The sequence below is a fragment of the Limtongia smithiae genome (genome assembly GCF_038497785.1).
Source record: "Limtongia smithiae strain NRRL Y-17922 unplaced genomic scaffold V1518scaffold_11, whole genome shotgun sequence".
NCBI lineage: Eukaryota > Fungi > Ascomycota > Lipomycetes > Lipomycetales > Lipomycetaceae > Limtongia > Limtongia smithiae.
The window spans coordinates 130,186-142,438 of record NW_027117632.1 but is presented as its reverse complement, the minus strand read 5'-3'; the positions used below and the strand labels follow the sequence as shown (position 1 = coordinate 142,438).

Here is a 12,253-nt window from a genome sequence, read left to right as displayed (position 1 = left end):
GGGCATGCGCGCAAAGGGGCGCCGGTGGCCCGCGCGCATCGCCTGGGCAGGGCCGCCGCGTGGCGGAGCGGCCCCCACCCCGCGGCGCAGCCGTGGCGCAGCCGCTCGCGCTGCCAGCCGCCCGCGCGCTCACCAGCGCCAGAGCACGCGTCGCTATAAGACACGCCTGCCCGTGCTGCGCTGCCGCTCACCACCACGTCCGCGTCCCCCCATAGCTGCCGCACAATGACCGGCGTCGCAGGAGGCAGTCTCGGCTGTCTCGAATGCCGCCAGAAGAAGGTCCGGGTAAGTTCGCCGCCGTCGTGGAGCACGCCTGTCATGCTCTAACAACCGCAGTGCGACCTGACACAGCCGTCCTGCGCGCGCTGCACCAACGCGAAGCGCAAGTGCAGCGGTGCGAAGGCGCGCATTCGCTTTGAGATGTACGACCCCACACAGGGCAGCAACGCCGCCGACGTCGCCGCTACCCCCGCCGTAGCGCGGGCACGCACTTGTCCGCCTGGCGACGACCCCAAACGCCGCAGCGCCAGTTCCCCCAAGCCCGCCAAGAGCGCCAGTCCGCAGCCAAAGTCGCCGAAGCGACAACGCCGTGCCACGCCGCCGAGCGACGAGGTCGAGCAGCCGCGCCGCAAGCGCCCGAGCCTGTCGCTGCCCGACTCTGTGTTCGACACGCCGGCGGTCCCTGCCTTCGCCGTCGCCACAGCCCCGGCGCAGCCCACGCTGGCCCTCGCCAACGGCACGCCGGGCCTGTCCTACCAGTTCTACGACAACGCCATCTTCACCCCGTCTACGACCAGCAACGCGTCCACGCCGCAAGATACCCCCATGCGCCTCGACTTCTTCGACTCCGCCGACGCCCTGCTCGTGTCCAGCTTCTCGCCGCCCGCGCTCGCAGAGTACACGCTCGGCGACGACATCTGGCCCGCCAACGTCTTCAGCACCATCGACATCTTTCCCGACACCTTTGACTGCGCCTTGGAGTCCAAAGACGACTTCCACACCGACGTGCTCCACAAGCTGCACCTCCTCAACGACCAGCTCGTGGCGCACGCGCAGCAGGCCCCAGAGCTGTTTGCCGCGCATCCCGACGTGTCTCGCACCGTGTCCGGCGTGTACGACATCTTTCTCCGCAAGTTTTACCGCGAGTTTGGGCTGCCAAAGGCGGACCCGGCGTGTGACGATCTCGACTGCGAACTCAACGGCCTGTCCTTGGAGACATGGATCCAGAATATCGGCACCGTCATTGAGTCCCACGCCGCGCCGTCCCCTGCCTCACTCGCGGCACAAGCCTTCGTCGCCAGAGCCGCAGTGCACGGCACCACCGACCGCACCCTCCAACACCTCTCCTTTGAGCTGTATAACCTCGCTGTCGGCTGGCATCGGCAATCCCTCATCAAGAGCATCGAGGTCCTCCACTCCACCGACATCATCTTCGCCAGCTCGTTTTTAGGGCTGTACACCCTTCTCTACGGCGAACAGAATGACACGCCGAACTGGAACATCATCTCCCCGGCTGCGTTGATGGTCATGTCGGTCCACGGCGCGCTCGCATGCCGCTCCGGCGTGTTGGGCCAGTTTTTCCACGCCACGCGAGGTATCATAATGGCCATCACACTCCTCGAGGGGAGCAACCTGTTTCTCAGCATGCCGCAGTGGCAATCCGATCCGTGGGAGACTGCGGAGGACAAACCCATTGCGCAGCGCTGTTTCGACGTAGGCTTCCAAGTCGCACGGATCATCTCTGAGCACGAAGACTCCCTGAGCGACGACCTCGCGACGCAGCAATTGCTCGAGCAAAGCGCTGTGCTCGAATCCTGGTTCGACCTATACTGCAAGGTCTACAACGCAGCCCGCCCGCCGCCCACACAGCACGCCCCCCCGCGCTTCCCGCCTGTCGCGGAATATCCCGCGCTCTGCGGCGGTCACGATAACGTGAACGTACATTTTGCTTGGCCCGAGTTCCGCTGCGAGCATCCCGGATTCATGGATTTCATGTTGCAATACCACCTCATCCGAACCCGCATTTTCGACACTCTACTTCGCTGCTCCCACGCCGGTGCTCAGGACATCGACGAGTGGACTACGCGGCTGCGCGAGAGCACGACATTCATCTGCGGCGCCTACGCCACCTTACGCGCAAACACTGGCATCTCCCGCAGGCTGAACTTTGTGTGCCCTCTCCGCGCCGTGTACGAAGCTCTCCGGCGTCTACCGGCGTGCCGCGTGGAATGCGCATGGGTTGCGCACCACCTTAGCACCGGGTTATGCGCGGACAGCGGTATCGCAATGGCGGAGTTGCCTCACAAGCAGTGTCGCGAGTTTTTGGACGCGTATGATGCACTCGACCGGTGTGGCACCTGTCGCGAGCATGTAAAGAGTTTGTAAATTTGGACAGGGATATAAGGAGTTTTTGAAAAGGCGTTAATAATTTATACCCAATACTAGTATTCCAAAAAGTCTACCTATATGTCTCCTCGTTGAATGCGACACCGTCGACGCCTGGCGGCGGTTCAGAGTACAACAACTTCCCCTTAACGAAGTCCTTCAACACGACGCGCGCAGCTTTCGACTCGTCCGGTCTCCCGCCTTTGCTGCTACGAATGAACCCGCGTGCGATAGCGTACGCACCCAAAAACTCATCAGCTGTCGGCACACCTGTACCCCCGTCGATCTCGGGGCGTGTGGCGATCTTGATGCCGTAAACGGTCTCGAGGTGTTCCTTCGGAATCCTCTTCGTGACCAGCGCCGCGGGGCCAGAGTATTCGCGCAATTGGTCAATCGGAAGAACGCCGTTGCATACAAGTTCGGCTTTCGTCGAGGCGAAGTTGGGGAACACCAAACCGGGGCAATCGCATAGAACCACTTTGTCGCTGAGGTGGATCGTCTGGAAATGCTTCGTCTTTCCCGGCGTCGCGGAAACAGATACCTTCTTCGCGCCTATGAGCGCGTTGATGGTGGATGATTTGCCGACGTTCGGGTAGCCCACCAAGCCGATGTAAATCCGGTCCCCTTCCCGCACGGCCGCCGGCGCCGTGGCGAGGAACAAGTTTTCGAGTTCAGCAACGGAGAGCACGCGTAAATCCGCGGGGGTTACATCGTCAAGCTCGCTCTCTGTGTCGAGTTCGGCGGCGATCGCATCTGCGATGTTCATAGCCGCCAACGCGGCCTCGAGCCCGTCGAGTTCGACCGCTACCTTGGCGGAGAAGAATGCGAACGCGATACCCTCGTGTTTGAAATACCGTGCCCAGAGACGACGCTGGCGCACAGTTAACATGTCCGCTTTGTTGATCAACAGTAAGTTCTTCTTCACACCACCACGCTCTGTGAGTTCGTTCACGTAGGCCTCTAAATCCACGCTCCGATAGAACAACGGATTCCGCGCATCGCAGATCTGCACAACCACACATGACCGCTCAATCACCCGCCATAGCTGTCTCCACACCTCCAGATTCCGTTCGAACGGTGTCAACAACAACCCGTTCGTCTCCTCAAGTTCCGCAAGCCCGCGGCGCCAGTCCAAAAACGACGCTTTTTCGAGGCGTTCAAGCGACGCCGCCGTTGTAGACTCGTCCCATTCCGGGCGGCGGGGAACAGTTAAACGCCGTCTATTATCACTCTGCACCGCCGCCGTCTCGCGTTCTTCCTCCTCGGTGAGGAGATACTGATTCTGTTGGTCTTGGTGCAGAATCTTGATGTTCAATTTCGTAGCTGTGAAATCCGTGCCTGCGAGTTCCGCTGTCGATAAGAACTCGTCCAAGTCGCGCTCTTGGGTGACTGATTGCAGACGCACCCAGTTGGGCTGCTTTTCTTCGCGAAAGACAACTTCGTTCCCGTCTGGTCCGATTTTCTTGACTCGCTTGGTTTGGTTATGTTTGTTGATGATCGCGTGGCCTAGCCCGCTTGCATGTTTATAGCCTTTTTGGACCTGCATATGTCAGCCTGCCTATGCATCTCGTGAAGTGAGAGATCAACAGTATAGAACAAACGCACCATTTTGTGTGGGTGAGTAGGAGGAACGTGGACGAGATATGGAAGCAACGATGCTTAAGCAATCAGAGAAATGATGAAAAACTGCGCCGCACGATCGTGCTGTTGGGAGTTTAGAAATTTTTGAACGCACTTCTTTCCTACGAACCCAATCTTCACCACGCGACCATGGCCGAGCAACAAGCAAATTTCGTCCCCGCACAGACGAAAAAACCCTCGAATAAGCGCATCGTTCGCAAAAACGCGCGCAAGTTCCAGCTCGTCTACCGCTCACAAGAGGACCCGCTCATCCATGACAGCGAGGCATCGACGGGCGTCTGGGTTGAGGTCGACAAGAAGCCCAAATTCCGACGGCACGGAGGAGACTCCGACTCTGACTTTGACGAGGAAGAGAACAATGAGCAGTTATCGGACTCGGAAATTGTACTTCCTGATGTGAAAGTAGTGCGTAATGGTGGTGTACCACCGACGGCGAAAGGGGAGACGTTGAAGGAGCTCGAAGCTGATGCTGCGAGTTATGCGGGCCGCAGAGAGAATGAAGGCGAGGCGGCAATGTATGGAATCATGTTTGACGATAGCGGATACGATTATATGCAGCATTTACGCGAAATCGGCCGCGCGGACGAGGACGGGAGTACTGCTGTGTTCATTCCGGCACCCTCGTCCACCCCGGCCACACGGAAAGCACCTACCGGGTTACAATTCCGCGCAGACGAGGACACGCAATCACAGAATGAATCGAAAGACGCAGTTTTGGAAGAATTCTTCACGAGCGATACCCTACCGAGCACAACGCGCTTGAGGAGGACGTATCAGGATCAACAAGCGATTCCGGATGCGATCGCGGGGTTGCAGCCGGATATGGATCCGGATTTGCGAGAGGTGCTGGAGGCGTTGGATGATGATGCGTTTGTGGACGAAGATGAAGATATATTTGCTGCTATCGTCGGAGATGGCGACGCCGGACAGGATGAGAGCGAGGTTGGAGAGGAGGAAGTTGATGGCGAGGATTGGGAAGCTGCGTTTAAAAAGTTCAAGCTTGCGCAGTCAAAAAAGAACAATGGCAACTCCGACGACGAAGACGATGAGCGCGACGCGTTGGGGAGTCTAGTGTCCTTCCCGACGGCGCGTAAGCAAAAAGGCGCACACACTTTGTCGTCTGGATACTCAATGTCGAGCTCCGCAATGTTCCGCAACGAGGGGCTTACATTACTCGACGACCGTTTCGAGCAGATTGAACGAATGTATATGGATTCCGACGAGGAAGAGGACGGAGAGGGATTAGATGATGCGGATATCCTAGCTGCGTTGGGCGAAGACGACGACGACGATGCCTGCAGCGTTGTCACCACCGCCACTGCCCGATCCCAACGCCCCGCGACGGGTATGACCATGGACTCGCTCGCGTTCACAGCCGTCCTCGATGACTTTTTGGACAACTACCAAGTTGTCGGCCGCCGCATCGTCAAAGAATCCGCAGCACCAACTCTCGCCGAAGCTGCCGTGCTTTCGTCCAACGAACCTGTCGTCAGCAAAAGCAAATCAACGGGAAAAACTGGCGGGCGCAAGTTTAATAAAAAGTACGCGCGCGGGCTTGCACAGTTGCGCGAGGTGAAAGAGCAGTTGGGCAAGCCGGAGCTGGATTACGTCAAGAACCGGTACAAAATCAAGAGTTGATGATTTAGATTCGTCAAAAAATAAATCTATCTAGTACGTAAGCGAGGCCTCGAGGATTGCGGCGAGGTCTGCGCGTTTCTCGTCGTCTTCCTTCTGGAATCCAGGCGCGAGCATGAGCACTCGATTCTGCGGCATCGCGCCCTCTACAAGCGCGGGAATATCTTCTTTCGTGAACCCGAGATCGCTGATCCCACGGGGTTGATCTCCTAACCCTACAAGAAATTCCGCAATTGCTTCGCCGAGGATCTCGCCGGCGCTCTCAGCCTTTGCGTTTGAGATGTCAGCACCAAACACTGCAGCGGCGGCGAGATGGCGCTCAGGGTTTGTCGGGCCGGTGAAGCGGAAGACCTGTGGAGCTGTGACGGCCACAGAAACACCGTGCGGGATAATGGGGTGGTCCACGTTATACCCGGCGTGTTTGTAGGTTTTGTTCATCCCAGAAATGGGGTAAGATAGGCCGTGGCAGAGGTGTACACCTGCGTTGCCGAAACCGACGCCTGCGAGTGTGGCAGCGAGCAACATCTGCTCCTGCGCCTCTGTATCACCGGGATCCTTCACCGTCCGAGGCAGGTATTTCACTGTCAACTTTAACGCCTCGAGAGAAAATACATCCGAAATTGGATTGGCGCCTTGATACGCCGGTCGCAAAATTGGGTTCGTAGGACGCGGCACGCGTTCGTAGTAGGGAATCGCGGTCCAGGACTCCAGGGAATGGCAGAGCACGTCAAGACCGGAGCTGGATTTGACTTGCGACGGCATGGTGCGCGTGTTGAGTGGGTCGACGATGCCGAGGAGGGGTTTCAATGCGCGGTGGGCAATGCCGGTCTTGGCCTTTGCTGAAACGAGGTCGACTGTGTGTGTGTTAGTTTTGGAAGTATCTCGCCAGGGGTGGTCAAACTCACAAATTGCGGTTCCAGTCGTCTCTGTTGGAGGTCAGCACTTTCCTTCCTCACTCCTTCTCACAAGTACATACCCGATCCAGTCCCGGCCGTGGTCGGCACCGCAATCAACGGCTTTAGCTTCTTATCAATCGGCCTCCCTTTGCCGATAGGTGCATTCACGAAATCTAGAAAATCAGCGTCGGGATAGGCTTCGTACAGAGACGCGATCTTGCACGTATCCATGACAGATCCGCCGCCGACCGCGAGGTATGCGTCCGGAGCGATACGTTTTGTCCATGCGATTGCGTCTTTCACACTGAGGAGAGAGTCGTTAGTCGGGGCGATGGGAGATGGAGAGAGAGGGGGGGCGGACTAGGGATCCTTTGGCTCCACGCGCACGTCGCTGTAGATCTCGTATTTGATACCCTGCGCCTCCAGTGCTTCAATGGCTGTCTGCATTGGCGGAAGCTTCAAAATCTGCGCCACCTATTAGCATCCCATACACCTCGCCCACGAAGCACCAGCACCACCTAACGCGCGGAACGTACATTCGCATCCGTAAACACTGCGACCTTGCCAACTCCCAGATTCTTGAAATCCATGCCAACCTCCCTCGTCACGCCGTTGCCATAGCGAATATTACTCGCCGCGAGTTCGAATGCGTATTCCTTAAGCGGCGGTGCGGATGCCAGCGTGCGCGCGGCAGAGAGGGCGGCGACGCCGGATGACGCAGCTGCGGAACAGGCGTGGCATGGACATGTGCCAGAGTGGTTCTGGATGTGGCGGAGTAGCGCAGCCGCGCGGGTGCGGAGGGGTGGTGCGACTTTTGTAAGCATTTGGAGGCGAGGAGAAGAGAAGAAGAGCGAAGAGAAAGGATAGGGTATATGGGCAAGAGACCCCCGCAGACCGAGGAACTGTTCGTGAACGCGGGGAAGTTCAGAGCCGCACGCGGGGTCTTATCGGACCCTTTCGGCGCTCGCTTCGCTTCGCCTTTGCGCGTCCATTTTCAGCGTATAAATGCGTGCATAGAGTAGTGTATACCACGCAAGGATTGAGGACAAATCGCCCAGAGGAAAGGGGACAACTGCACAAGCGCGACGGCGCTGCGGAGACAACGACGGAGCGGTGAGTTATGCGAGTAGTGAGCCGCACAGAGTTACCCGGCGAATCCTGTTGGATTAGGAATTGCGGAGAACAAGAGGCGAAGCGGTATCCTGCGCAAGCATCAGTCGCAAAAGTCGGCAGTCAACACCAGAGGAAAGAGCAAGCTTGAGGCTGTGTTTGTACAATTGAACGCGAGAACGGCGGAGCGGGGACGGAAGACGGCGGCGTGGCTGTGAAGTGGATACTATTCCGGTGCGCACACACGGCGCAACGGAGATGTATATAGTGTGTGGTGCTGGTGCAAGTGTACCCAGCACAGTGGCGATGCAAGCGTCGTCACTGCGCGATAAGCGCACCGTGACGACGACGGCGACCAACCGCGCCGTCACCGCATCCTCTAACTCCTTCCACGCCACCCCACACGTACCCTCGCCCCAGTTCACACGCGCCTGAGCTATGGGATTTCTTACAGACCACCCATATACCGCGATCACGGTCACCATTGACCGTCTCGTCACCGACGCGTACGAAGAGGACGATGTCGCGGGGATCTACGATCTTATCGAGACGATCCGGTTGAGTTCGACAGGGTGAGTTCTGAGTGCGAGTGAATGAGAAAGAGAAAGATGTTGACGACACAATAGCCCTACCGAGGCGGCGCGCGCGATCCGGAAGAAGTTGAAGTATGGCAGCGTGCATAATCAGCTGCGTGCTTTGACCGTATGTCCTTCCACACCTGCCTGGAGTGTACACTACTAACATGCCCAGATTCTCGACTCGCTAATCGTCAATGGGGGTAAACGCTTCCAAGCCTCCTTCGCCGACGAACCCCTCCTCGAACGCATGCGCATACTCGCAACAGACTCGTTCACTGACCCGACTGTCAAAAAGAAAATGGGCACGCTCTTCCTAAAATGGGCAAACGCGTACAAAGATACCTCCGGCATGCAGCAGGTCGCGCAGTTGTACAAGCAGCTACCCCAGCGCAAGCGTGCGCCGCCGAAGAAGCAGCGGTTTTTGGAAATGGACGATGACATGGAGGATGAGGATGAGCACCCTGCGCACGGTGAAGGCGCCGCGGCGGAGGAAGAACGCGAGAGGCCCGCGATGCCGACGCGGCCTGCAAATCGCGAGAGGGACGATACCGCGTCGTCATCGAGCAGCGGTGGCGCGGCGCGGAGCTCAAGTCGGCGCGCGCGGACGACAGAGGAGCGCGAGCGCAGCGTGGATCGACGCGGTTCCATGGAGGGACAAGCCCGCAATAGCAAGCATCTACGCACGAACCCGCCGCCCACCGCCCACAGGACTGTCGTGCGCGCGAATTTTGATCTCGAGAAGGAAAAGCCACTTTTGCTACAAACCCTCGCCGAGGCGGGAACATACGCCACGAACCTGTCGAACTCGCTCAAGTTGATCAATCGGGAAAAAGAGCTTGCGCCGGATAACATGAAGGCGACAGAGAACTTCAACAAGTGTCGACAGCTGCGTCGCAAGATTCTGCGGTATATCCAGTACATCGAGTCCGAGGACTTCATCGGCAGCCTTCTGCACGCAAACGACGAACTTGTCGCCGCACTTCAGTTGTATGACAATATGAGCCAACCGATCGACGAGGACTCTGACTCGGAAGATTACGACAGTGAAGCCGACGACGATGTCGCGCCGGCCGCAACCCGACACGCCGTGCATCTCACCGCGGAGCAGCTCGCGCATAAACGCAAGCCACCGCCAGTGCCCATGAAGAAGAGCCAGCTCGCGGAGGAGTTCAAGGCGAAAGTCGTGATTTCCCAGCCGGTAGAGGACGAGGATAACCCGTTCGGCGACTCACACATCGTGGAGACGCCGGCGGTGGAGCGTACGAGTATGTCGTGGAATAGCTGAGTCTAGTTATTGATGCATAGGTACAGCTTGCGATGAATGAAAACAAATTTTAGAATGCGTTATGAACCAATTACCAAAACTCCGTTGCAAAATGACAATGTGCTTGTTACTCGAAGGAGAACCCTTTCAGCTCTGCCCCGAGAGTAGTCGCGACTGCGTTTGTACGCGCATATAGCAAGCCCACTGGCGCGCCGCGCTCGCCCATGAGCGCGACAAGCATGCCCTCAAGTACCGAATGCACGACGATAGTCGACTCCTCGTTCTCGATCGCGATCCACTCTACCGCGTCGGGATCTTCTCCGCCGCCATCACGCTCGAGCGCGGAAGTCTCCGGAAATAAGTCGCCACCTGCGATGGCCTCGTCGTAGGAGCGCCACACCGCAGCAGCGTATGCTGCGAGAATGCGCGGGCGCGGGGTAAGATCCACGAGGTGTATTGCCGCCGCGCCATTGGCGGAGGGAGAAAGCGGGACCGGTGGTGGTTGCGAGTGGAAGAGGAGCGAGGTAGCGCCGATGGAAGAGGTACTAACTTGCGAGACGGAGGGTGAGAGCGCGAGCGAGTACGGGCCAGTATGATTGTGCAGGTGCGAGTTGCCGTTGAGCGAGGCCGCCGCGAGGAGGTTACCCCCTGCGGAGAAGAGCACGGCAGTGACGATGCGGGGGGTATGTGGATGCGGTAGTGGTGATTTTAGCGTGCCGTTAGTGCCCCCAGTGTCCGCGGTGGTCTTCGTGGTCGTTGCTGTGCTAGTGGCTGCGGATTCTCGTGTGCCATCATCGTCGTTCTCGTCGGCCGGTCCCGCTCCCGCGTCGTCGGGGTGGAATGTGTCTATTGGCGGCGCAAGTGGAGTGAGAGCCTGCGAGAGCAGTGCCGTCAGGCGCCGTGATTTCAGCATTACGAGGATTGTGTATGGCTGATGGTGGTGATCGTCACGCGCGGGCGCCGGGATGAGCGCCGACGTCTGCGTAATGGGGTGTAGTCACGTGATATTCATATGGGAGCGAGCAAGAATGATGAGGGAGGAAGAGGGACGGCTACAGTGTATGGACTGAAAAGAATAAATTTGTAGAAGAAGAGGAGCAGGAGGAGGAGAAAAGAGGAAGGAGAAGATGAATGGTTCTGGTGGTGGTGGTGGTGGTGGTGGTGGTGATCTGCCTCTAGGGCTTCACCATCTATATGCTATCACATCCACTTTGAGAACATGCGGGGATAGCGTATTCTGCGATATTTCTGCTCAATTGAATGGCAAATGCTATGTAATTGCTATATGTGACTGCATATAGACGTGAACGAATGGCCAGCACGGGTGGGGAACTTGGGAGAGCGGTGGGTTTATCGGAACGACATTTCTAATCTCTCCTCCTCGGCGATGCTTCTCTCGCGCACCAGTTCACTGCTCCTCTGCCGCGCTTTCACCCCTCCGCTTTTTAGTCGGCCTCTACTCCCCCGCGTCCAGCCATTAGCCAATCGAACTTTTGCAAAACTGGCCAAGATGACCGACGTCAAGACGTACAAGTTCAACCATACGATGTATGTGCGCTCTTATCGACCGTGCGGAGTGGCAGCTAACAAGACAGGCTCCGCATCAAGGACCCCAAGGTCTCGGTACCGTTCTACGAGAAAAACTTTGGCATGACGATGATCCGCAAGCTCGATTTCCCCGAGGCTAGCTTCTCACTGTACTTCCTCGCGTTCGACGGCGCAAATGCGGCCAACGTCGGCAAAGAGTGGACGGACCGCCAGGGCTTGTTGGAGCTCACGCACAACTACGGGACTGAAAGCGACCCGGAGTACACGCTCAATAACGGCAACGTGGACCCGTACCGCGGGTTCGGTCATCTGTGCGTGTCGGTGGACAACATCGAATTGTTCTGCGAGCAGTTGATGGCGAACGGGGTCAAGTTCCAGAAAAAGCTGACCGACGGCAGACGTGAGTAGCTTCACGGGGAATGGACTGCAGTGTGTGAAGAGGGGGAATTGTTGATCTGACTGGGTGGCGGTGGATAGAGAAGGATATCGCGTTTGCATTGGATCCGGACGGGTACTGGATCGAGCTGATCTGGACGCGTGAGCCCACGACCGCAGGCGTCACCGATGCGTCGGTGTACCGCATGAATCACACCATGGTGAGTCCACACAGAACCGCGCCCGCGTCATGCTATACTAACAATGCAGATCCGCATCACCGACCCGAAGAAGTCTCTCGCGTTTTACCAGAACGTGCTCGGCATGACGCTGCTGCGCACATCCGAGCACCCTGGCGCCAAGTTCACCCTCTTCTTCCTCGGCTACCCGCCCGCCGGGTTCGTGGAGAACTCCGCCGTGGGCGTGCACAACTTCGAGGGCGTGCTCGAGCTCACGTGGAACTGGGGCACCGAGGCGGATACCGAATTCAAGGGCTACCACAACGGCAACGATAAGCCGCAGGGCTTCGGCCACATCTGTGTGTCGGTGGACGATCTCGACGCGGCGTGCGCACGGTTCGAGGAGCTCGGTGTCAAGTGGAAGAAGCGCTTGACGGACGGCCGCATGAAGAACGTCGCGTTCGTGCTGGACGAGGACGACTACTGGGTGGAGATCATCCAGAACGAAGCGATCAAGAAGAACGCAAACTGGTGATGTGTTGCTGCTAGCAGTTGTAGGCAATTGATGCTCAGAGTTTGATCTTCGGCGTCCGGCGCGTGCCAGACGCGCGCGGCGAATGCGATGAGCGCGTTGCTTTTTCC

At 57.9% G+C, this 12,253-nt stretch overlaps 7 protein-coding genes across 7 annotated transcripts; 4 read left to right on the top strand and 3 right to left on the bottom strand.

Annotated features, from left to right (window-relative positions):
* Window positions 1-126: 126 nt before the first annotated feature.
* V1518DRAFT_420964 (uncharacterized protein) lies at window positions 127-2,477 on the top strand. Its single transcript, XM_066905113.1, has one exon. The coding sequence runs from the start codon at window positions 421-423 to the stop codon at window positions 2,383-2,385; it is 1,965 nt and encodes a 654-aa protein (XP_066757820.1). The 5' UTR covers window positions 127-420; the 3' UTR covers window positions 2,386-2,477.
* V1518DRAFT_420962 (P-loop containing nucleoside triphosphate hydrolase protein) lies at window positions 2,422-4,070 on the bottom strand. The gene is made up of 2 exons (XM_066905112.1): window positions 3,991-4,070; window positions 2,422-3,925 (listed from the first exon to the last, which is right to left on the bottom strand). Exons 1-2 carry the CDS (start codon window positions 3,991-3,993, stop codon window positions 2,459-2,461), a joined length of 1,470 nt encoding a protein of 489 aa, XP_066757819.1. The 5' UTR covers window positions 3,994-4,070; the 3' UTR covers window positions 2,422-2,458.
* Window positions 4,071-4,140: 70 nt separating this feature from the next.
* Window positions 4,141-5,705, top strand: V1518DRAFT_420960 (Low temperature viability protein-domain-containing protein). The gene has a single exon (XM_066905111.1). It carries the CDS (start codon window positions 4,156-4,158, stop codon window positions 5,662-5,664), a length of 1,509 nt encoding a protein of 502 aa, XP_066757818.1. The 5' UTR covers window positions 4,141-4,155; the 3' UTR covers window positions 5,665-5,705.
* On the bottom strand, window positions 5,680-7,541 carry V1518DRAFT_84141 (alcohol dehydrogenase). Its single transcript, XM_066906690.1, has 5 exons — window positions 7,094-7,541; window positions 6,919-7,022; window positions 6,638-6,861; window positions 6,567-6,587; window positions 5,680-6,515 (listed from the first exon to the last, which is right to left on the bottom strand). Exons 1-5 carry the CDS (start codon window positions 7,379-7,381, stop codon window positions 5,695-5,697), a joined length of 1,458 nt encoding a protein of 485 aa, XP_066757817.1. The 5' UTR covers window positions 7,382-7,541; the 3' UTR covers window positions 5,680-5,694.
* Window positions 7,542-8,105: 564 nt separating this feature from the next.
* On the top strand, window positions 8,106-9,670 carry V1518DRAFT_445682 (uncharacterized protein; the record flags this gene model as incomplete). The annotated part of the gene is made up of 3 exons (XM_066906466.1): window positions 8,106-8,239; window positions 8,294-8,369; window positions 8,418-9,670. The coding sequence occupies 3 exons, from the start codon at window positions 8,106-8,108 to the stop codon at window positions 9,528-9,530; spliced, it is 1,323 nt and encodes a 440-aa protein (XP_066757816.1). The 3' UTR covers window positions 9,531-9,670.
* V1518DRAFT_84160 (uncharacterized protein) lies at window positions 9,584-10,659 on the bottom strand. The gene has a single exon (XM_066906691.1). It carries the CDS (start codon window positions 10,420-10,422, stop codon window positions 9,637-9,639), a length of 786 nt encoding a protein of 261 aa, XP_066757815.1. The 5' UTR covers window positions 10,423-10,659; the 3' UTR covers window positions 9,584-9,636.
* Window positions 10,660-10,898: 239 nt separating this feature from the next.
* Window positions 10,899-12,184, top strand: V1518DRAFT_420951 (Glyoxalase/Bleomycin resistance protein/Dihydroxybiphenyl dioxygenase). The gene is made up of 4 exons (XM_066905110.1): window positions 10,899-11,057; window positions 11,105-11,457; window positions 11,535-11,653; window positions 11,703-12,184. The coding sequence occupies exons 1-4, from the start codon at window positions 11,020-11,022 to the stop codon at window positions 12,144-12,146; spliced, it is 954 nt and encodes a 317-aa protein (XP_066757814.1). The 5' UTR covers window positions 10,899-11,019; the 3' UTR covers window positions 12,147-12,184.
* The last annotated feature ends 69 nt before the right edge of the window (window positions 12,185-12,253 follow it).